Below are 24,211 nucleotides of genomic sequence, written 5' to 3' on the forward strand. Positions count from 1 at the left end.
GTTTGAGTACTGGAATTGTATTAGACTCAGCAGTGTAGCATGATACTGTTTAATTTACTCTGTTTCTCAGAGCCACAGGTCCCTGCAGAATGAATGCAGCATTGTAGAACTCTCTTGCTCAAGTACCTGAACTAGCCTGAGATCCCTACACTGTCTCCAAATCCAACTTAGGTCGCAGCCATTCACTTTGTGTACAGCCTTGAGCCCCCCCAGTGCATATGCCCCCCTGGGGCATACTGGCTGTGAGTGCTGCTGTGACACACACCACCCCGCCAGAACAGCAGTATGCAATGTATCAAGTATGGCCATTGAAATTGGGCCAGAAGCAGAAACTTGTGAATCCAAAATTAAAAGCATCGGTCTTTGTAGCCTGGGATGAAGGAATCCAAAAACAGCCCAATCCAACGTTATGTGTAGAGGGACAAAAAATGCTAGAGAACAGGAAGAGTATGGCCAGCAGGTCAAGGGAGGTTGATCCTCTCCCTCCACTTGGCCCTAGTGAGGCCACATCTGGAGTACAGTGTCCAGTACAGTTCTGGGCTCCTTAGTAAAAAACAAGACCAAGATTACCAGAGACAATCCAGTGAAGGGCCATAAAGATGATGAGGGATCTGGAGCATCTCTCTAATGAGGAGAGACACCAGGTCCTGGGCCCGTTTAGTCTAGAGAACATCGAGAGGAGATCTCATTGACGTGTATAAATATCTCAAAGGCAGGTGCCAACAGAATGGTGCCAGACTCTTTTCAGTGGTGCCCAGCAACAGTACAAGATGTAATGACCATATATGAAAACAAAAAAGTTCCACCTAAACTTGAGGAAGAAGTTCACATTGAGGCTGGCAGTGCAGTGGAACAGGCTGCCAGGGAAGTCATGAATCTGCCTCTCTGGAGACATTGAACACCCAACCTGTGGCAGGGGTTTGGACCAGCAAATATCCTGAGATCCCTTCCAACCCTAACAATTCGGTGATTCTGTAAAAAGGAGTAGATATAACTTGCATGCAATAGACATGGCACGTTTTAGATAAAAAGACCGCTAAGTAAATTTTACTTTCTCTGTTTGCCAGAGCAGACGACGTACACCAGCAAGGCTGAAGGCTTTGGAGTTTTGTTCACGTTCCTGACACTTAGGGCGCGGGGATCAGCGTGACGCCAGCTCTCCTGCACACCGGTACCGAGGTGACAGGGCCGGGTCCGCTCCCGCTGGGCGCTCCCAGCTGTCCGAGCCGCCGGCCCCGAGCGCTCCGCCGCCGGCCCCCGCAGCCGCCCCCGCCAAGCGGGGCGGGCGCCCTCTCCGGGCGGGGCCGCGCTGGGGCGGGCCGAGCGCCGTCGCCGGCCGGGGCGGCGCCGCCAGAGGAGGGTCCCGGCGGGTCCCGGCGCTCGCTGCCCCGCCTCCGCCGCCCCGCCCGGCCCGGCCCGGCCCGGTCCCCCCGCGCCCGCACGGACGGTCCGGCGGGCCCGCGGCCGCCATTGGCTCCCGGCGCCATCCGGGCACTCGGCGCGGCGCCGCCGCTCGGCCCCATCGTCCCAATATGGCGGAGGTGAGCGGGCAGAGCGGGCCGGGCGCGGGGCTCGCCCGGCGCCCCGCGGGGCCCCGCGCCCGCAGCGCCCCCGCGCCGCGCCGGCACCCCCGAGAGGCGCCCCGGCGGCGGCTCGGCGGCACCGGCGGGGGCGGCGGGGCCGGGGCGGCGGAGCCTGCGCGACCAGGCCGCGGGGCGGGCGCGGTGCCGGTGCGCGGCCCGCGGGCGGCGGAGGGGCCGCGGGACGGGCCGGCGGTGTCGCCGCTGCGGCGCGGGCCGTGGAGAACCGCCCGGAGGGAGGGAAGAGAAGCGAGCCCCGGGCTGGGAGCGGGGACGAGGCGGCGGCCGGTCCGGTCCCTGACACGTCCCGCCTGGCCGGGGCCGGAGGGAGCGGGAGCGCCAGCCGGGCCTGGCACAAGGCCCCCCCCCCCCCCCCCCCCGGGGCCGCGCCAGGGACGGAGAGCGGCAGGCGGGAGCCGGGTAGGAGGGATGGGATGGGCGCGGGCGAGCGGGATGGAGCGGCCAGCAGGGCGGGATGCCGGGGGTGAGGCTGGAGGGGAGCGGGGTGCCGGGGAAGCGGGGCAGCTCCGACGGCTGCGGGAAATGAAGGGCCCTGCCTGCTGCCGGGCCGCCGGGTGCCCGCTCTCATCTCGCTCTCTTTTTTTCTCCAGGCTTCCTTTGGGAGTTCGAGCCCAGGTTCGTCCTCGCCCACCTCCTGCATCGGCACCCGGCCTGTCGCCCGCACACCGTTCTCTCCCTACTGCTCCTTCCCAAATTTATCCCCTCGTAGTTTTCCTAAGGCTTCGTGTGCACGCTGTAACCGCCTGCCAGGTTTTTAAGAGGAGATGTGCGCTATGGAATCCTTCACTTAAGTCCAGTTGCAGTTAGAAATTGGCTGCTCGGAATCAAAAATGAAAACAAAGTTGTGTAGCATCTCAGTAAAGCCAGATAGCCTGGAGAGAGACAGCTTCTCTTGTTGCTGATAGCTGGAGGCTTGTCTAAATTTTTGACTTCTTGGTAATAACAGAAAATATTTAAAATCATAATAACAAGTAATTTTCAAGGCTGTAACTAAATGATGTTGAGGTTCTTTGGAGCTCATTATGCAACCAAGCATCATTAACATAAACAGGGGTATTTTCAAACGTTTGGGGAACATATTTGCTTCTATGCAAATGCATTCTGCAGTGTTTGTCATCATCTTTAACTATTATGAAATTTGTTGAGCTTGTATTTTTCAATATAGTTTTGAGTATTTTGAATGGGGTGTTGGACATTCAGAACTACAGAAGTGGGACTTTTTAGTGTAAAGTCTATGGAGCAGAACTTCCCCTTGAGTTAAATGGAAAATTAATTAGAAAAGCAATTAGAAGAAATAATTTTGAGACACCCTTATAAGTACATGGTAGATTAAGACAGGTGATACTTTCTTAAAACTTGAGTGGGGTGTGATGGCCAACAGCAGGAGAATTGAAAACATAATGTAATTCTTGGAACTGTAGTAGTGCTGTCACCTATGTAGAAGGTTCTGTGTGACCCTAATATGAATAGAATGTGAATAAAAAAGCATTTTTAGCCTGTATGTTTCTCTAGATTATGGTATTATAAACTTTGACAACTTTGTCTAAGGCAAGCTGAACAAAGTTCAATTACCTGCATGTACAGAATGAATACATAGCATGAAGGATGAAAAATTGCATTATTTAAGGCTCAGAAGTGTTGGTATATACAGCTCAAGGCTGAAAGCAGTACAGAGAGGAATACTGTATTATTTTTTGAAATGAGTTGAAAAATTTGTAGCTATTTCTTTCAAAACTTTTAGAGAAGTTCCTTGATAGAAATAATTCTTAATAAACCACTTTGATGCTAGAAAGCAAGGCATTGTAACAGAGCACTACCCTATAAGGGGGAACCAGAAGGGAAAGAGGAAATATACTAATAAATATTAAATAGAAATAATAGTAATAGAAATAATCTGTCTTTTTTTTCTTCAACCAAAAAAACCATAAAGAAGTGAACATTTAAGAGCAAAGCAACTCCTAATTTGGTGATTCTTTACTGTAGAACAGTAATATTCTACTGATGTAGAATATTTTCATCTAATAATATTACTTTTTTGGTGACTTCTGAGTATCATCTTCAGTAATTAAAAAGTGTCTGTTGGACCACAGAACTATCACACTGTGTTGTTAATTAATGTGATCCATTAGAAGCATCTTGTTATTTTTAGTGTATTTTCCATAGTATTTATTGAAATTCTCCTGTGTTTATTCTTCTAGATCAAGTCTTACAAGGTAATTTTATTAGAAGATCCATTTGTGAGGCTAAAGCAATTGGAAGCGAGTCTCACTTTATTTTGCTATTAGTAGGATGTGAATTCATAACCTGTTACCTGTTTGCCAGTGAAAAATTATGCTTGTTACATATAAATTCCATCAATAAAATCAGAGTCTATAGATCACAGTTTTGCAGCTTCTGATGGATTTTGATGTGTATGCTTTCTAAATCTTCTGATTTAAAAGGTGTATTGAAGAAACTTTTATTCAGTAAAATATTTCAGTACTTTCTGAAATTTAGTTTTGCTTGTTAAGGTACTTCTCCTTGCTATTTTGTCTTTAGCAAAAGAGAAAGCTGACCTTATTACTTACAAATATGAAATGGAAAGGTCATCTAAAGCAGCTGAATTTGTCAAGTAGTTACAAATTTGTCTCTCCACTGAGAGTTCTGACCCTGTTTGTAAGAGAATTCATGCAGTTGGGTTTTTTGCCAGGATTTAATTTTTTACATTTGTATAGGAGAAGAAATTTCTCAAGTTAAGTTTTTTTTTTTAATAGTTGGCTCTTTGTCATCTGAGGATCATGACTTTGACCCATCTGCTGAAATGCTGGTACACGATTATGATGATGAGCGAACTCTTGAAGAAGAGGAAATGATGGAAGAAAGCAAAAATTTCAGCTCTGAAATTGAAGATTTAGAAAAGGTAAGAAGGACTCTATCCCTTGTGAATGTCCATATGTATTGTAACTTTTCTAGTGGAAAAAACATTCAACCTGTCCTTCAATTTGTATTGTATAGTGCAGTTTACTGCAAAAATGCATTTGCAGCTTGTTTAAAAGAAAGTCAGGTTGGGATGTAGAAGTGCATCATCGCAGAAAAGAACTTAGCTTCTCAAAGATACTGGCATTTAAATTTTTTTGCTTTGGTAGAGGAAACCTCTACCTGATGTAGGTAGAGAGGTAAACTGATGTAGGTTTTAGGGGCCTGTCATTTAAGATCACTTTGTTGAAACTGTACATTTTGTTTGTTGTTAAAATGATATCTAGCTGTGTTTCATTATGTTGGTCAGGTTTTACTTTTCCAATACGCTGACAAACAATCCTGGTTTAGGCATGATGGGTCACATTAATTTGCTATATAAATTCTATTTCTGTGTCTTAGTTTCATCAGTTCAGTATCCAGTGAGTGTACGGAATGATCAGTGTGCTCTTTGGCTTTTCCTATTCCTTTTTGCACTTCTTAATAAAAAGTTTTTCATATGTACACTTCTTCTTCATCCATGGTAGTGTAGCACGCATTCCAAATGCCTGCTGAACACTGAACATCCAGACATTGATGCTGTTTGCATTGCTGTTTGGTGACCCACTTACACCATGCAACATAACTACAGGTTTTGGTCAACAGAATTCTGAAAAAATGTATTTTTTAGCATCAAATGCAAGGCTGTGTTTATGTAGTCCACGTAAAAGCAGATCTTCTACATGTGGAGTTGACACTGTTTATACTACTAACTTTTTTTTACCTTACTGCCTTTACAGTTGCATTTCTGCTGATAATGAGCTCACTGTGATAGTAGTGAACCAGTTTACCAGGTCTGATGGTTAAAATGGAGCTTTTACTCCACAAAATTCTCTTACTGCTTCTATAATAGAAGAAAGAAGAACTGAGAGACACTCATCTTAAAAATTGTATTACTTTAGGTCCTTATCCTGGAAAGACTTGGACATGAATTTCCATTTACCCATTGTGAAAAGTCTTTGCAGGACTAAAAACTTGCCTGACTAAAGAAAAAAGGGAATTTAGTCAGTATATGAGTTTAGCAATAATTTTTTAGAGGTATGACTTTTAAAGGTGTAAGTGGTTGAAAATATTTTTCATACTCTGTCTTGAACCAGGTTTTATTAATTGTGTTAGGATGCAAGTATGATGATAGTTACTAGAATCACCTGATAAAAAGCTATTGAAAAATAAATGTTAATATCAAGCCTTTCTCTTGATTTTTGCATTTTCTTGGCTGTCTTTGTCTTGTTACATTCTCAGTAGTTAATATAAAATACATTGTGCAGGAGATGAGATGAAGGGCTTAGAAGTTGCTGTATTGGTTTACTTCTGAGGGGTTTTCACATGTAAAGCTGTAGCTATGAAAGTCTTAAAGAGTTTTTGTATTTCTCTTGAATAAATATTGACAAATCATGTACTACAGTACCAATCAGATAAGGAGCAGTTTTTTAATACATATTGTTTAGTTTCATCCAGTAAAAAATGTTCTCCCCAACAGCTTGACAGAACTTCACTACATGCCAAGAAACATGTTTATGAGTTATCGTTATTGTTGAATCACAATGTTTTAAACCTTTGATCATTGCTACTTTCAGCTGAGTTTTTGTTTTTTATTTCTGTTCTTCAAAATATATATTCTTCTCTTAGGCCTGAACTGTTTACAGTAATTGACAATATATTGAAGTGTTGTGAATGTTCTTGTATTAGGAAGGAAACATGCCTTTGGAAGATTTACTAGCATTCTATGGCTATGAACCCACGATTCCAGTCATGCCAGGTTCCAGTGCGAATAGCTCTCCAAGTGAACTTGCGGATGAACTTCCAGATATGACTCTAGATAAAGTAAGAACCATTTTCACCTGAAGTGTTGTTTAAAAGTGGCTTTAATTACATGTCATAATATCATGAGGTTACAAAATACTTATCTTGGTTAATTTTGATATACATTGTCACTCTGAGATCCTGCCAGTTTTGATATACATTGTCACTCTGGGATCCTAGCTTTTCAAGGATATTTGAAATCTAGTTCTAATAATGATGTACATCAACTTTAGTGTCACTATATTAGTACAAAAGAAAACTAAATATAACAACAGTTCGTCTAAAGCACATGCTAAGAACTTTTAAGTAGGGGTTGTAAATTTGGGGGTTTTTTAGTTAAGAAGTTGTGGCTGTTACAGGCTCAGGGAAAACCTTGAGAGATTTTCCAGTCTAATTTTGTCATGCTTAGCTGGAGTTTTTCCCAAGCTAGAGACCTTTGTCTAATGTAAGAGAGAGAATTATAACAAAAGATAAACACCTGTTAGATCCATAAGAAAACTTAGGACAAGAGGTGTTTCCTTCACTGACCAATTAATCCTTTCTATTTTGTTTTGCACAAAGTCTCTTTTTAAACCTATGGTTTTCTTCAATAAATTGTTCTTTCTTGTACCATGCAAGAGAGTGCCATGTTACTGTGTTGTCTTGCTGCTCTGTAACCCTATACAGTAACAATGGGATTTTTTGATAATATATGCAATGTCCAGAAATGAGTCTGACTTCCACCACACATCAAGTACCGAAAAATGGTATGAAAATAAATTGAAAATGCACTTTTGTATGCTTTGGAATTTTATTTTCAAATGCCTGTCTTTTAGAAAGGTATCATCATTGGGGATTGATAGATTATGTGTAGTGACTCTATGTGTTTCATTGCTAGTACAAAACCCTGAAACTTCAGCTTTTATGGTTTGCAAATTAACTTAAAATTCTGAGATTTTATTTTGATTTTTGGCCACAAAGCATGTGCAGCTTGTAGTTGAGCTTAGAAAGTATGCGAGTAGTGAGTATATGTCTTTTTTTTTTCCTGTGAGTATGATGTAATGGTAAACTCCACAGAAAGAAGGATATAATGATGGCTCTGCACATCTGATTCTCATTAGGATTCACGATTGTGTTGAGGCTACAAAAATGTAGTCGGCTTGTTGTCTAATACAGTTCTTTCCCTTCCAAATCTCTGTCAGAGAGGTTCAAACATATCTGCTAGTGAAGGAAGTGTGCCTTTTCCAACTTAATATTGTTTCTTTAACCTACGAAAACATAAGAGTTTTTTGGTATTTTGTTATCTGGAACTATCCTCTTGGCAAAAGTCTACAAAAAACCTGGCTAGGTTTTTTTTTTTTGTTTTTTTGGTTGGTTGGTTGGTTGGTTGGTTGGCTTTTTCCCCAGAGTTTAGGAGGCAGTAGGCTTTTAAAGCTTCAATATATCTGTGATGCAAAGAATGACAGAATGCTAAGTGTGTGAGGCAATTTCCATTGGTGTTTGTTACTAGAAGCAGTTGGAGGAACATCTGAGATTGATGCTTGCAAAAATTAATTCTTGTACATTTGTTTTAATAGAATACACAGGGGAGCCACTGTGTATGACTCTGAAATGAATGATTGTATTCTAGAGCTAGTAGGAGCAAACTAGCTTTTTATTTAAGGGAATATAGCCTGCTAAATTTTCTTACAGTAAGGTAACTCATTTTAAGTAATGAGGCTTACAATTGGCTGAATCTAAGTACTCACCAGTCTATATTTTATAGTCACTCTGAGGTTTAATTTTTTGTATTTTTAATGATACAGGAGGAAATCGCTAAAGATCTCTTGTCGGGTGATGATGAAGAAACACAGTCCTCTGCTGATGACTTGACACCATCAGTTACTTCACATGAGGCTACTGACTTCTTTCCTCGACCACTAAGATGTAGGAAACCTAATTTTATAATAGTATTTGAAAAGTTGTAGTATTACATGTAGCTTTCTACCTTAAAATAGCAAAATTGAGGAGTACTACTTACTGTACCAAGTGTTGAGAAACAGTGCTTTGCAGGATGTTGTATGTGAACATTGCCTTTGGTTGGCATTTCTGAGTACCTGAAAGACTTGCATTTGGTTCTCTGCTCAAAGCACAAGTGAAATTAATTGCTCTATAAATACAATGGCTTCCTAATCAATACTTAATACAGTATTGAGGAACACCCTTCATGATTTTCAATGTTAGTGAATTATATAAACATGTAACCCATTCTTTTAAATTAGTGTTTCTGTACTAAAACTTCTGCTGCTGCTTTTAAGCCAGTGACTCCTCCGTGCAGCCTGTGGATGTGAGCTGGGACGTAGTGTCTTTGTGATTATTTCCCTTCACACATTCAGCACTTTTCCATAGGACTTCATGGGGTGAGCCAAAGTAGTTTTATATGGGATGGGGCCTGTAAACCCATGACCACCAAAATTTCACTGTCCATGGAGCTGTGATGAGAAAGAACCAGTGGTTCAGTTATCCAGCCTGGATGTGGGATTCCTCATCACCTGTTGCATCTCATTTTTTCACTGGTGTCCTAGAGTTAGAGCAGTGTGGAGGACTTCTATCACAGTTTTAATCTGGCAAATATCTAAAGGTATTCCGTGGGGGATTTCACGTTTTTAGAGAGGGGCAATAGAGGGATTGTGCTGCCTCAGTCACCAACAATCATAGCCTTTTGCATGCTGCTGTCTGACAAATGCAGGACATTTGTATTGAAAGAGAGACACAAAAAACTTAAAAATTGTAATGCCTCTTTTTCAGTTGAGCAAACTCCAAAATATGCTCGCCCTTATGAATTGTTAATGAGTGTGACATTGTAAGTGTGGCAGCTTCATAGAAAAATATTTTTAACCCTCTTTTGTATTGAGGATGTAGAAACAGTCATCTTTGTTATCAACTGTCATGGTTTTCTTTCAAAATGTTACTTTGTGAGAACATTAAGCTGGGCGCTTTAAGATCAAGTATCCATCCTTTCAGGGAAGGGGATGTCAGTTCTCTATCGTGTTGGCAGTTCCGTCTTTTTTCTGGTCTCTGCCCATTTCCTAGATTCTATGGTAACATTAAGCTTTAAGATATACATTATTTAATACATAACACAGACTGTTGCCTTACATTTCAGCCCAATCTATAAGTATTTTTTTCTGAAGTTGGAGAATACAAAATAGCTGTAATCGTGTCATAACTGTAGATTCCCTTCTGCTGGGGATTATACAACTATAAAAATACAATTCCTTCAGAACCCAGTACCACAGTGTTCCAGATTCTAAAATCTGAGTTATTCTATGGAGTAATGTATTTGAATTGTTTGGAGGGCTCTGCTGTATTTCTTCCTAAGGGAAGAGAGGAAAAAAAAAAAAAAAAAAGAGATTTAAGAGTAGTAAGCAGTCTTTTGCTGTCTTTTCCTTACTCCGTTTTGTGCGTCTCTCCTGTATCTTACTCTGAGCTAAGGCACCCTGGTTTAAAAGGAATGTTTCAAATGCCCATTAAAACTTCTGGTGAAAGGTTTCAGTTGGTAATAAAGGCATGCCTTCAGTTTTACTCTCTTTGTGATTAATCTGAGGCTATGTCATAGCCCTGTTTTTTTCTCTAGATATAAGCTTTTATTGAGAAAACTAACAAAAAATTATCTCATTTCCTTTGACTTTTGAAAATGTAGTAGATTGTGTCATTTTCAATGAAGTTAAATGTTTCAGTTCTGCGGTACGGAAATACCTGTGTGTTCTGACTTCATTTTAGTTTGGTTTTGATAGAAATCTGGATCAACAGACACACTATAAGTGTCTCCCTGAATAAAAGCAGGTACTTCTTTCAAAAGTAAATGATATCTTATAGTTCTGTGCTTGAACAGAAAATTCTTCGTAGCTAAAAACAAACTTCTTTGTTTCTGAAGCAAACACCACGTGTGATGGAGATAAGGAATCTGATGGTGAAGACGTAGAGGCAGACAATGGTAATTCATCTGAAGATTTGAGAAAGGTAATAATTATATTTTTTAAAATTTAGAACTCTGCTGTTAACAAAAATCCAGTAAGATTTTTAGTGTATATCTAAAATTATACCTTAATTCAGAAATACTATGTCACATGCCAGGTGAACATTTTTTAATACTTCCATGCACAAAGTATCATTAATAACTTTTTCTCTTCATTTTTATTTCATTTTCAGGAAATAATGGTTGGTTCACAGTACCAGGCTGAAATTCCAGCTTACCTTGGCAGATGCAGTGATGATGAAAAGGGTTTGTTCTTCTAATTGTTTTACTTCTTATTTTGTGTTTATACATAGCACTTGGAAAAACCTTATATAAATTTGTAAGGTCAATTCAATTACCTGGCTAAAGTCTCAGACACCATTAAAAACGAGTTACTAGAAAATTGAAGTAGCACAACTGTATACTTGTATCTCAGAAGTGTGACTCTCTAACTTGGAGAGGATATTATTAAGACAAAAATAGAGGGTTAATTTTGAAGTGTCTGGTAATATTTGATGTCAGTTAACTGTAGGTCAAGGATGAGTATCTTTGTTGGAGAATCATAGCTGGTCAATGAGTATGTAACTTAGTTTATATTGAAGATGTTCAGAACAGTCTTTTTCCTTGCTTGTGTTTTTTGGCAGGTAAAACCACATGAGATGCAAAATTGATACGGAAAATAAAGCAATAAGCTATTTTAAATTTCTTTGTAAAGGTCCTGTAATACTGTCTCTCAAAAATGTGGTGTTTTAAATACGATATTACTCCAGTGCAAATTTAGGTTAAAAACAGCAGTTGTGCTAGAGTGGAAAAAAGAGCCTTATTTAATAGAGTTGTATTTTGCTTCTTTAGAAACCTAGCACATGTAGCTGTGGAATTAAAAATGTAAATAATGCAAACATGTTTTCTCATGGGTTGAACAGTTATGAAATTAAGAAACTGTGGGGTAGTATAATAATAAATGAAGGGCTGTGGTTTTTTTCTGTAGATTTTTGATACTCTGTGAAGTGCTTGTGTTCTTTAACATTTAAGGGGGATATTATTTGAGTGAATTGTATTGAGTCTTTGCAATAGTACCACCTACTCTTTTGAGATATAATCCTTTACAATGAGAAGAATGTTTGTTAGGGATAGAGCTGGAAGGGTTAGGAAGTGAGAATCTTTTGTTTTGCTTAAGATCTAGGAAAGACTCCAATTTTTTAAGATTCAAGCATGATGCTAATGAGTTGCAAGAAATGGAGGAGAAAGGACTGGGTTTATGTGGGTAATGCTTTTACTATTTCCACATCTTGACTTCTCCTTAGCTGAGAACTAAGGAAGTTCCTATAACCAGAGGATGACCAAGGACAGGTTAATCTGACAGTTTTCTCTGTAATGAGTTGGTAGTAGAGAACTAGTGAAATTCTTGTCTGATAGCATGGCCAAGAGCAAAGGGGTAGCTCCCAGATCAGAGCTCAGGATGCATCTTTTGAGGTTATTAGTCATGGACTCTAGCAAGAAGCACTGCATTGTCTTGATTGATAAAGAAAGGTAAAGAGGGTTGTCACCAGCATTCCGGAAGGTTTGGCTTGGTTGTAGGGGTGTAGTATTCTGTGAAAGCCTTTCTGCACACTCTGAAGAGCTAGTAATGGCAAATAGGGACTTACATTTGTGCCATGTAGTCCAGTTACTAGAATTGAGCTGGAAAGCAGTTCTGCACTCCTGTAAACTTTATGCTTGTAACATGTCTGTCTGAAAGCTTTCCATGTTGTTAAGCCATAAAAGAATTTTCAGAGGCATCATTTTATTCCTCACCTTAGCCTAATGCTGTTTCCTGGAGTTTTAGGAGAGCTTTGAGCATCTCCATCTTTTGCTGTAACAGCCATTTTGATTCTGAGTTTGAATTAAATAACTCAGATTCTGTATTGCCGAGAGAAAACATGATGTGCAATGGTAATTGCATCTATTGATCAGAGTAAAGGATTTATAGTTTAATCTAGTATTGAAACACATGCACAGACTGATAAAGGTTCAGGTCAGCTCTTTTGTGTTGTATCATCCTTGAAATGAGCTGTCTGAAAGTTGCAGATGTCATTTCAATGTACTGTGGAGACTGCACAACCTAGTAACTTACAGCATTCAAAATACTAGACAGTTCTTGACAGCATTCAGTTTTTACTAAATGGAAGAATAAATCACCACTCTGCCATTTTGTTATGTAATTTTTGGCAAATTTTTGTTGAAAATTGCTAAATAGCTGAAGTGATCTGCTGTTTAAAAGTGGTATGTTCATGCTTGATTTGATTGCTTCTGTGTTCCTGTTCTTTGTATTTGTGAAATAGCTTTTAATTTACAGCTTTAAAAATGTTATACCTGGCATGAATGGGTTTCTGTTTTATCAGCTTATGAAAATGAAGATCATTTACTTTGGAAACCTGATGTGATCTCAGAAAGTAAAGTGAAAGAATACCTTTTTGAAACCTCCTTGAGAACAGGAAATGAAAAAATGATTGGCAGAATTCCTGAGGGACTACATACACGGGACAATGAACAAGTAGGTTTTATATCCTGTTCCATTTGTGACACAGCACTTTGTAATTAGCATGTGTTCTCCTTCTCTGCTTTTGTGTTATAAAGGGACCACTACTCAACATCCTCATTCCTTTGTTGGATATTATGGGGTCAAGATCTTAATTAAAATTTTTAAGCATACGCTTAAAAATCTTGAGTATTTGAATGTTGGCAGCCTTATGATCGCTGATGCTTCTGTTGAAAAATTCAGCCTTTTTGATAATTGCATATAGTGTTTTGCATTTTGTTTTTAGTTAAATCTTGCCTCAGCTTTTGGGTGGTTTTGGTCTTGGCTCTTATTTTTAAATTTTCATAATGTGTAAAGATAAATCCTCTATTTATTCTTTTTTACACTAGATAGGTTCGCTACAAGACTGATTTAGGAGGTCTAGATTGAATATTAGAAAACTTTGATTCTTCCTGAAGACTTTTTTTTTATTTTATAGGCCCTGTATGAACTTCTTAAAAGTAGCCATAATGTTAAAGAAGCAATTGAAAGATACTGCACAAATGGAAAGGCATCTCAGGGTAAGAGAATACCTTGTTTTTCAGAAAAATATAGTTTAAAAAAAAAAAAGTTGTGTGGAAAATTCTTGAGTAGGAATCAGATTATTAAGCACATTGCTGTCATGAAGAGTTTAGCACAAATTAGGTATAATCTGACTGTCAGCCATTTGGAAGTTCTGCTACAGAAGTTGGCAGTTTGTAGAAAAGTTGAGGATGTGCTTTTGACCTCCCCTTCTTTCCTCCACAGCTGTTGTAACAATGAAACAGATAGACCAGAGGGGTAGGGAGTGTTGTTACTGTGATGCTGTAAAGGAGTTCTCATCCGCTAGGTAGTACCTGAGATTGTGATTGATTGCAATCTGATAATATTTGTACCAAAAACAAGAGAATATAGGTGTGTACTTAAGTAAGCCCCCACTCTGTGCTAATATTTGTGCTATGCCAGACCTAAACAGGCTCCATTGTATAGTTCCTGGAGCATGGAGAGCTTTGCTTGAGTCTGCATTGGAAAATGGGCTACCATCTTGTTTCTCCTTATTATTTATTAATCCCTTAAATGAAAACCAGAGTCTGTCATTTAACAAAGATGGGGTTTTGTCCTTTATTTTTGCATATGTATTGTGCAAAGTGGAATGGGTTATGAGCTCTGGTGTAAGTTGATATTCTGGCAGATAGCCCTCTGCTCGGAATGGGATCCAGAGGGAAGTTGAGTGTATGTGGTTTAGGTTCTGTGACAGGTGTGCTGAAGTGGTTAAACACCGGTTGGCAACTTAAGTACCACACAGCTGCTCACTCACTCCTCCTCCCCACCACTTCCTTTCCTGGTGTAGATGAGAATTAGAAGAAAAAAGTAAAACTTTGGGTTGAGCTAAGAACATTTTAATAATTAAAATAAGAACATAGTAAGAATACTAATAATACTGACAATAATTGTAATGAGAGGGAAGAGAGAGGAGTAAAACCCCCGAGAGGGGAGTGCTGCCCAGTGCTGCAGTTGCTCAGCACCTGCTGAGCACTGCCCAGCCCGTTCCCCAGCAGAGCCTGGCCCCTCCCAGCCAGCTTCCCCCAGCTCATTCCCATGTATGGAATATCCCTTTGATCCCCTTATGGCTAGGTTGGGTCAGTTTTCTTGGCCATTCTCCTCCAGCCTCTTGGGCACCTGATTACTGTAGAGCAGGGGACACTGAAATGTCCTTAATTGTACAGTTTGGCATCAACTAAAACATCAGTGTGTTACCAATATTGTTCTTGTATGGGAACCAAAACACAGCACTACACCAGTTACTAAAAGGAAAATTATTTCAGCCACAATCAGGACACTAAGATCAAGCTGAAAGGGGAAATAAGGACTGTAAGGAGAATGCTTTAAAAGCCTCATGTAGAAGAAGAGATTGTATAGACCTTAAAGTATCAGCTGCAGGGCTGTATCCTAAATCCAATACCTCTCTGGAATTTAGGTTCCTGTTTCAGGATTGAAAAATACCTCTGTCTATTTGTGACTTAGAACTCTACCCATACCCCATCCCCAAGTTCAAATGGGATTGTTATACCCTCACTAAAATAGTAAGGGATAGATGGAGGATGGAGGCCTAGTAGATGAGGGGGAGGCTGTAGATGTTGCTTACCTAGACTTCAGTAAAGCCTTTGATATCATTTTCCACAGCATTCTCCAGCAGCTGACAGCCCATGGCTTGGACAGATGCACTCTTAGCTGGGATAAAGCTGACTGGATGGCTGAGCCCAGAAGGTGGTGGTAAACACACCAGCTGGTGTGTTCCCCAGGGCTCAGTATTGGGGGCAGTTCTATTTAGTGTCTTCATCAGTGATCTGGATCAAGTGCACTCTTGGTCCATTTGCAGGCAAAACCAAAATGGGTGGGAGTGTTGATCTGCTGTTGGGCAGGAAGGCTCTGCAGAGGGATCTGCACAGTCTGGATCATGGCTGAGGCCAATGGTGTGAGGTTCAACAGGGCCAGTGCTGGGTCCTGCCCTTGGCTCACAACAACCCCAGGCAGTGCCACAGGCTGGGACAGAGAGGCTGGAAAGGACCTGGGGGTGCTGGTGGCAGCAGCTGAACATGAGCCAGGGTGTGCCCAGGGGCCAAGAAGGCCAATGGCATCCTGGCTGGATCAGCAATAGTGTGGGCAGCAGGAGCAGGGCAGGGATTGTCCCCCTGTCCTGGGCACTGCTGAGGCCACACCTCGAGTGCTGTGTCCAGCTCTGGGCCTGAGTGCAAGAGAGACACTGAGGGGCTGGAGTGAGTGCAGAGAAGGGAATGGAGCTGGGGCAGGGTCTGGAGCACCAGAGCTCTGAGGAGCAGCTGAGGGGGCTGGGGGTGTTTATCCTGCAGAAAAGGAGGCTCAGGGTGACCTTGTCACTGCCACAACTGCCTGAAAGAGGCTGTGGCCAGGTGGGGGTTGACCTCTTCTCCCAGGCAACCATGGCAGGAAGAGAAGAAATGGCTTCAAGCTGCACCAGGGGAAGTTTATACTAGGTATTGCAAAGAACTTCACAGATAGGGTTGGATTTTCCAGGAGGGTGGTGGAATCACCATTCCTGGGGGTGTTCAAGATAGAACTATGTATAAGGCATTCGGTGCTGTGATCTATTTGGCATAGTGATGTTTGATCAAAAGTTGGGCTTCATGATCTTGGAGGAATTTTCCAACCTTAATGATTCTATGATTCTGTAATGTTTTCAGTGTCTGTCTTTTAGAGTAGCCATTATACTGTGTTCTACTCTTATCCCACTGAAGCTCACTACTGTTCTCAATATGGAAATCAAAAATACACCATTCCGAGACAACTCAGCACAGTGAGACTTCACATGGGGATATTTTTTCTTCTTCAAAGGTTGAGAACTCTGTAGTAAGGAATGCAAAAGTAATGGGGCTGAGAAACAAAAAATAAAAAAAAATCAGCTCTGCAGTGGAGTGATTATCACTTTCATTGGGAGCAGAAACATAGTGTTTTCAGTGTCTGCTTCCAGAGATACTTTGAAATGTGTGAATGCTTTTCCCTCCACTGGCTTTAAATGTTAGTTGCTTAGTTAGCTAGTTGAGTGGAAACTTTTTGGGTCACCATTATGAGCGTAAGATATCTGAAAAATCACTTCTTATTTATATACCCAAAGCTACAATCAAAATAGGAAATTAAGAAGAGTCTTGAATGATTTTTGTTGTTTATCTAACTAAAATAGTTTTAGAAAATGTAGATTTAGTAATAAAAAAAAAAAAGGAAAAATAATTTTGCAGTTTTTCCTCAAGAGATCTGAAGGGGTTAGAAGAGATCTGTGTCTCTTTAGGACCAGGTGGTTTTTTGTTTTTGTTTTTCTGGATTCCCTGACACCCCTCATTTTTCAAAAACTTGGATCATGCTAAGTATAGTCCCAGTCAGTTTGTCCACTATGGCTTCCTGACCTAGGCTTAGTGCTGAGGCACTCCTCCATGGTGCATTATGCCTTTTCCAGGAGTGCACTACCTCCCCAGGAGGTTTGTGAGATCAGGCAGGCGTTGTATGTTCTGGGCAGTGTGTCTCACGCTGCATCCATTGGCTGTCTGTGCCAGGTTGGAATGCCCTCCTCATGGCAGTTCATCCCACCTTGTTTCTTGGCTGATTTACAGTGCCATGCACCAAGGCTGGTCATTGGCTCCTGGGTAAGACATGGCCTAGACTGCTGAGTGCCTGGGAGGGTGAGGAGCTAGCAGTGCTCCTGTGTTTGCACAGCAGGGCTCAGCTCTGTCAGGCCTTCTTGTCTGTGATGCTCACCCTGCCAGAACACAGCCATCCATCAGGATTTTCCTTCACTCTCTTTTTTCAACCACTCTTCCTTGTGTCCTGTGTAACAAGAAATACTGAGAAAAATTATCACACCTATCACCTAAGTGATGTTATCAAACACTATTTTTAATTACAAACTCATTAAGAACAATAAACCTTTGAAATATCCTTTGTCTTCAAGGATGAAAGATTTCTGAAATCAAACTCTTCTATATCATTCTTTGTAAAGAAGAATGTTGAGTTTCAGGTAGGATAGTTTCTCAGTAGGAGAAATAACATGGATCTAAATAACTGAATTCTTTTTTTAGAATGCATTTGGATACTCATCAATTAGGAGCAAAAATTTTATTCTTTGTGAAAAGTTAGTGAGTTAAATCAATTTTCTCATGCTACTTTTGTAATTATCTAGAAGAGATGACAGCATGGACAGAAGAAGAATGCAGAAGCTTTGAAAATGCACTTCTGATGTATGGAAAAGACTTTCATCTCATACAGAAAAACAAGGTTAGTATTTTACAGTTAAGTGGAAGAGTTGGTAAATAGTATGATACTGTGTGAAGGCAGTCTGTCAGAAGCCATACAGAAGAGGGAAATAAGAGCTGTTTAAAATGAATTTGGCAGTTTTGAATTTTCCTTTATTTGCACTGATATTTCCAAATGTCAGTGGAAATACTAGGCATTATGATGAGTTAATATATTATCTCTGAAATCAACTTAAGTTGACATTATTTCTGTTTATGCTATGTGCATTACAATTCAATTTAAATTAATGTCTTTCCTAGTGAAGTGAACAGCATTTCTATACCATAGCTGTAGGAGTGGAGAATGCATCTTTGCCTAATTAATTCTTTCACCAGGAAGGTCTGGTGAATTGCTTGATTGACTCTTCTGTACCTGAAGAATAGGGCTTTTTGTTATTTTTATCAAAAAGCAATCATTGACAATATCCATGTGTTCAAATTTCCTATATACCTCCTTTATGCTTTTGATAATATATTTTTTTTTAGGAGTCTGGTGTTTGTATTGTATTTCAGGTAAACTTTATAGGATTGTGGTTGCTGTTCAACAAGAGGTTGCTGATCTTGCCCAGTCCCTGGCTTAGCCCATCCTAAATAATTTGGGTAGTTCAAATTTTAAATGGACATTACAAATAAACATTAAAGCATCAGAGATTAAAAATATATTTTCCGACATGGTCCAAAACACATGTTGATGTGTCTGTCACTATGGACCACAATTTGACTAAGAAATCTTAGGCAAAAAGCAAGAAGGTTTAGGGAAAGCTCTGGGATCCAGCATAAGGTGATGTCATTTGTATACAGCATCAGCTAGACATGATTTAGTATGTGGAGGAGCTTAAAAAGATGTGTTTCCTTATCACTGCAGTGCAAAGCTTTGTTAACTGGGACTTTATGCATTAGCGTATGGACACTTTTTCCCCTTCCTGGTATGTCTGTGCCTAAACTAGCAAGGTTTACTACTACACTTAAGACATTTTGGATTTACCAGTGATGATTCTGTATGATTGAAAACACTGAAATACATTTTACTGCCAGACTGTATTGGATTGAGTTGTATATTGGATGGAGTTGTAAAACTGGAACTGTGGGTGATGTGATGATGATGTGAAATGTTTCTGCATCAAAAGGTAGATAAAAGTGGAAGTAATGACTTTTTCTCTAAGAATCTGATTTCACAAAGCACCTCCATTTTGGGGAAAGAGACAAACAGTTAACATAGATCGAAATTAGTCTTTTCAGTCCTTTATACCTTTGCAACAAAACTACAGTTTTATTTTGTTTAAGCATTTACTGTTGTGGTTTGACAACTCTGTTGCCAAAGCCTCCACAGTTCTGGATTTTCCCCAAAGGAATACATACTCAGAGTCTTCTGTGCTTCACTCCTTTTAGATCATTTATTTGCTTAGCTTTTTCCATCATAAGAGAGGGTATCTTAATGTTTACAAAATGTAGATGTAGATGTATATATATAAGCATTTCAAAAGTAGAGTTTTAACCTAGTTAAGAAAAAAAAAAATCTAATAATGCATTGAATAGAACAAAAGTAATACTTGAAATTATAAATCTGTTTGAAGTCTGCAAAGATTTGTTCCAGAACAATAAAAACTAACAATATTGCAGGAATGGGAATTGGGAAGATGACAAAACTTAAGTCTTCACATTAATCTTGTCAATTCTTGTTGCCCTTTAGGTAAGAACCAGAACAGTAGCTGAGTGTGTGGCTTTCTACTACATGTGGAAGAAGTCAGAACGTTATGATTACTTTGCTCAGCAAACAAGATTTGGGAAAAAGAAATATAACCATCATCCAGGAGTTACGTAAGTAAAATGCTCTCGGAATGTGTTTTCTATTCCAAGTCATAAATGTAGAAGACTTCCCCCCACCCCACTTCTGTCATTGCAGTGTAAAGTTTCAGTGGCTATGGCAACTGAAATTAAATCTATAATCATTTTTAGGTCTTGTTTTCCAGTTACATAATACATTATGGGTGCAATATTCTTTTAGGGACTACATGGATCGTTTGGTAGATGAAGCAGAGTCTCTTGGAGGAGCAGTGCATTCTTCATCTAACAGTCGAACAGAAACCATTCCCGACCAACAGCTAAGCATTCTGAACTCTATCACTGCCAATGAGTTGACAGGTAAATCAAGGAAAAAAAAATCTTGGTTGGAACTACACAAACAACTATTTCATTTGCATTTGTGTTCATCTGTTTTCCAGCACTGACAAACAGCGTAGCTACAGTCTGCCACACTTCAGATGTGAACTGCCTGGATGATGCTTTTCCTCCCATGGACAGCTTACCCCGAGCACCAGTTAATCATGTGCCTGTTGGAACAGAAGAATTGCTTAACTTGCCTAGCAATGGTGAAAGTGATTGTTTTAATTTATTTGAGACTGGCTTTTATCATTCAGACCTAAACCAAATGAACATGTGCAGTGAGGAGGCAGAAAGACCTGCAAAGAGATTGAAAATGGGGATTGCTGTCCCAGAATCCTTCATGAATGATGTCTCTGTAAATAACCTTGGTGTGGACTTCGAGAACCACACACACCACATTACTAGTGCCAAAATGGCTGTTTCAGTGGCTGACTTCAGCAGTCTATCTGCAAATGAGACAAATGGTTTTATCAATACCCACACTCTCCACCAACATGCTGCCCTTCATTCAGAATGACTGTGGAAAACTAAACAAACAGTGGGTACTTTATGCAGTAGTAGTAAACTTGATGGGAGCTATCAGGTTTGCATAGTCTTTCACTGGAAGTTTGAACTTTATGACATCAGTGATGTCTTTGTATGTATAGAACTATATCTTGATTTATCAAGAGTAATTTCTTTTTTCAGTCCATAAATGTGGAAATGTCATAGGATGTGTGGCAGAGTTTGGGACTAAGAGAACTCTGTGGTGCAGCTTTAAGCTCTGCTTCAGTTTTTTTTCCTAAAGCCTGTAGACGGAGGCCACCGTTTCAAAACCAGCACAGAAGTTCAGAACGGATTGGAGTGGCTTTTTTAGTCTAAGTTACTTTTGCCGTAATGGATGCAGTGGAATAACAATGTTTACAGGTACCAATCCTGATCCCTGCTCAATGTAGCATTTTTTTTCCCCCCCTTTATAAAGGCAGGGATGGGTTTCTTTATTTTAAACTGCACAAACATACAAGGATGTGTTTTTAAAGGAACCTTCTCTCATGTGATACTAAACTAGAGCACTTCAGTTTACAAAACAGCAAATTTATGTTGGTAGAAGCTAGCACAAGGGACTTCAGATGAGTAAAGTGAAGATCTACACTTGAATGCTGTTGCAAAATTAAAGGTCATGGCTACCTTAAACAGAAATAATCATGCTGCCATAGATGTCTGTGTACTTTAAACTTACCAGCTTAAACAGATGAGTTTTAGGCTATATTGTATTTGGATGGGGTTTGTCCACAACTCTGAAGAGTAATGCAATCGTGTACCTTAACTTTCCTAAGGCAGCTGATGTGTAAAGCTACAGTCTGCACAGCTTAGGATTTACCACTAAACAGTCTACGTTTGGAAGACATCTTAAGTTGTTTGGAGCACTGCAGTTCTAAGTGTTACAGTTTTGAGGGACTATCTAGTTTATATAGTAAAAGTAGAACCTTGAAGTACGTGCTTGAAAGTTTTTATTTAGCGTGGATTGCATTTATTTGTTTTGGCAAGTCATTGGCTTCAAAATGGCACTTCACTTCCTTGGTCAAATAGGAAAGGATGGATAAAAATGCATCCCATAAAAGCACCTATTTAACTTCATTACATTTTTTCTTTTGAACCTTGAGTGCAATTTAGCCATCCAGGATGTTTGTCTTGCAAACATTTGTTCCAGTTGCTGCAGGAACCAAGCACAGTATTGGTTTGTAACACATTGTAGCATACAATTTGCAGGGTGTTCTAAGGAAAGCCTGAACCTTACTTCAGTAGGATTACCCCTGTCCCTCCACACCTTTCTTTGCACTGTTTGTATTACAAATCTAATTGCCACTAATTTGTATTCATTATTCAAGCAATTCAGTTTGCATTGTTGATATTTTTAATAGTTGCTTCAAGGTTGTGCTGAGTAATTAGAAAGTAGTGACTTTAATATTTGAAAGGGAAGAGGGTATTTATTATGCATACTGTGAACTGCATTGACATCCAGAGTTTCAGATGCAGCATACGGAATTTTCTTTACAGCATTGTAATGAAGATTGCTTTGAAGTGTTTATGCAATAGCACATTTATCATATTAAAAACAAATTAGTTTAGCACAGTGGACAAAAGTAGATACGATTTTATAATCAGTTCTTAACTTAAACATCTGAAATACTTAACTTCAGTAAGTACACAGTAAATAACAGGTAGCCTTGGCCCTGTGTTGTACTCTTGACATTTTTAGCCAAGTTCTCAGCTTCCTACTGCTGTGTTTTGTGCTGAACTTTGTACCTTGTTTCTTTTGTTTAGAAATCAACCCATTTTAAGTAATTTTGTGGAATTCCGGCCATAATCTTCCATTGTTATACGTTTGAGTTTATCTATGGGTTTACAGTGAGTGGCTGGTCTGTATAAAAATCATTCAAAAATGACTGAATGCTTATACCAGTTGCACTTAAATGAACTCACCCATTTTCATTAGTTGATGCAGTAATATACTCAGTTTATCTATGCATTGCTGGGCTCTTAATGTAGGCAGAGACTTGTCTAAGGTTTGGGTTGTCAGCAAGTTGAATGGACACTTTAGTTATTTAATAAAGACTTTGACCAAAATTCTGAAAATGATATGAGAGAAAAATGATTTCCGGGTAGTCTAATATAAATGCTGATCTTATTTAGCCTGTTGGCTAGCTAGCTGGTATCGTTTACTTTTAATTCCTTGTTAAAATGAGGCAATAATTTGCAAGATTTCGTAAATATGTAAATTCTTCATATCTTTTTAGATATCTCTTTCAATATTTTCTGACTACTTCTGTGTATAGTAACATTTTTGTGCATGCTTGATGTGACATTCATAAATTTGTACCACTATGACTTTATCCATGTAAAATAGCTATTTATTGAACTTTACTTTTAAAAGCTGGACTTACTTTTTTTTCTCTCAGTTTAAACATTTAAATGGAGAACTTGTTACTGTTTATTAAAAGAATTGTGTTTTGAAAATTAGCATGGAGATAACTGAATTGCAACCATGTGAAGAAATTACAATGCTTTGGCTATTACACAGTGAAGCACAATTCTTGTAACAAACTGTGATGAATTCTTTGTCGTTTGCCACGTGTTTTCTTCATACAAACAAACCAAAAAATCCATAATGGGCAATTGCAGTGTTGGTAAATGTATCCTTTTTATGTACAGGGAATCTGAAGAGGGTAGCAGATTCATGTAGAAGTGTAACTGGTGCTGTGATTATAGCAATACCACAGTTGGTGGCACGTCATCTTCCCATGCTAGGTTCTTAAGTGTTTAGTCTTCCTCTTGTAATGGTCAAACTGCTGAATTTACTTGAAGGATGTACAATACTGTTTGAAGAATACAAATTGTATACAATTAGGTCAGTGAATTGTGCAATTGAAACTGAGAGTCAAAAATATAGAAAAACTTCAGTTCAAGTAGGACACAGTGATACTACTTAATTTAACCAAAGTCTCTAATGAGTGTTTAACTTTGAATGTAAACTAATGGATAAACTGACCAGCAGGGACGCTATTGCCCAGCATTACAAGCACATTGTCTACAGACAGGGAAATTAAATACAGTAATTTGTAAGATAATGACAAGGTTACTATTTTTATTATTCCTATTTTTCATTGAAAGAAGGAGGAAGATACTATCAATTGTACAATAAAGTAGGAATGGTCATAGTCTTCCTAATGAAACAGAGATTGCAGTTATTCTCAGTTCAAAGTAACTACCCTGTGCATAACAACAAATCAAGTGACAATCGGAACATGTTTTAGTATCAGATGTTCAAGAGGAAGTCGCTGTTGTTGCATTGGTTTTAATATTTGTACATAAACACTGATTTTTTTGAGCATTATTTTGTATTTGTTGTACTTTAATACCTGGTGTACAGTTCCAGAAATAAATGTCTGGAAACCTTTCTTTATTCGTAAAGCTCTTCACGCATCTGCACTGTGTTTGCTACTTCTTTTCCGAGATATTTAGCAGTAATTCTGAATGCACCTTTAAGAACTCTGGCTTCCAAAGCACATGCTACCATCTACCTAGAGGTGTGCAAAGGAGTGAAAAAGGCAGCAGGCAGTGATGCAGGTAGCTGATGAGTAACGGTTTGTCTCAGACTTTTGAAACATCATGGCTAAAGTCTAGCAAATCTCAGATGGGACTTAAGTGTAGCTTCAAAGTAACACATGGCAGTACTGTCACCCAGTTCAGACTACACCTAAACTGGGGAACAGGTACCTGTTTTCTGGAGAAAGAAAGCTCACCCAAATTCATAAATATGTGTCGAGGTGGATTACAG

At 39.5% G+C, this 24,211-nt stretch overlaps 1 protein-coding gene across 2 annotated transcripts; it reads left to right on the forward strand.

The window, feature by feature from the left end:
- The first annotated feature begins 1,302 nt into the window (after positions 1-1,302).
- Positions 1,303-23,836, forward strand: MIER3 (MIER family member 3). 2 transcript variants are annotated; one of them, XM_079330613.1, is made up of 13 exons: positions 1,303-1,541; positions 2,192-2,216; positions 4,355-4,500; positions 6,285-6,419; positions 8,183-8,303; positions 10,294-10,379; positions 10,569-10,641; positions 12,756-12,907; positions 13,371-13,452; positions 17,619-17,713; positions 19,421-19,548; positions 19,736-19,872; positions 19,953-23,836. In XM_079330613.1, exons 1-13 carry the CDS (start codon positions 1,533-1,535, stop codon positions 20,408-20,410), a joined length of 1,647 nt encoding a protein of 548 aa, XP_079186739.1. In that variant the 5' UTR covers positions 1,303-1,532; the 3' UTR covers positions 20,411-23,836. The 2 variants fall into 2 exon arrangements, with proteins under 2 accessions (XP_079186739.1, XP_079186740.1); XM_079330614.1 differs by having other exon boundaries at positions 17,622-17,713.
- The last annotated feature ends 375 nt before the right edge of the window (positions 23,837-24,211 follow it).

This window comes from Erithacus rubecula (assembly GCF_903797595.1).
Source record: "Erithacus rubecula genome assembly, chromosome: Z".
Classification (NCBI taxonomy): Eukaryota; Metazoa; Chordata; class Aves; order Passeriformes; family Muscicapidae; genus Erithacus; species Erithacus rubecula.

Excerpts from the sequence above, each read along its gene's own strand:
- MIER3 (XM_079330613.1), top strand. Across the intron at positions 6,420-8,182 it reads CAGATATGACTCTAGATAAA|GAGGAAATCGCTAAAGATCT; the intron begins GTAAGAACCATT and ends TTAATGATACAG. Across the intron at positions 12,908-13,370 it reads ATACACGGGACAATGAACAA|GCCCTGTATGAACTTCTTAA; the intron begins GTAGGTTTTATA and ends TTTATTTTATAG.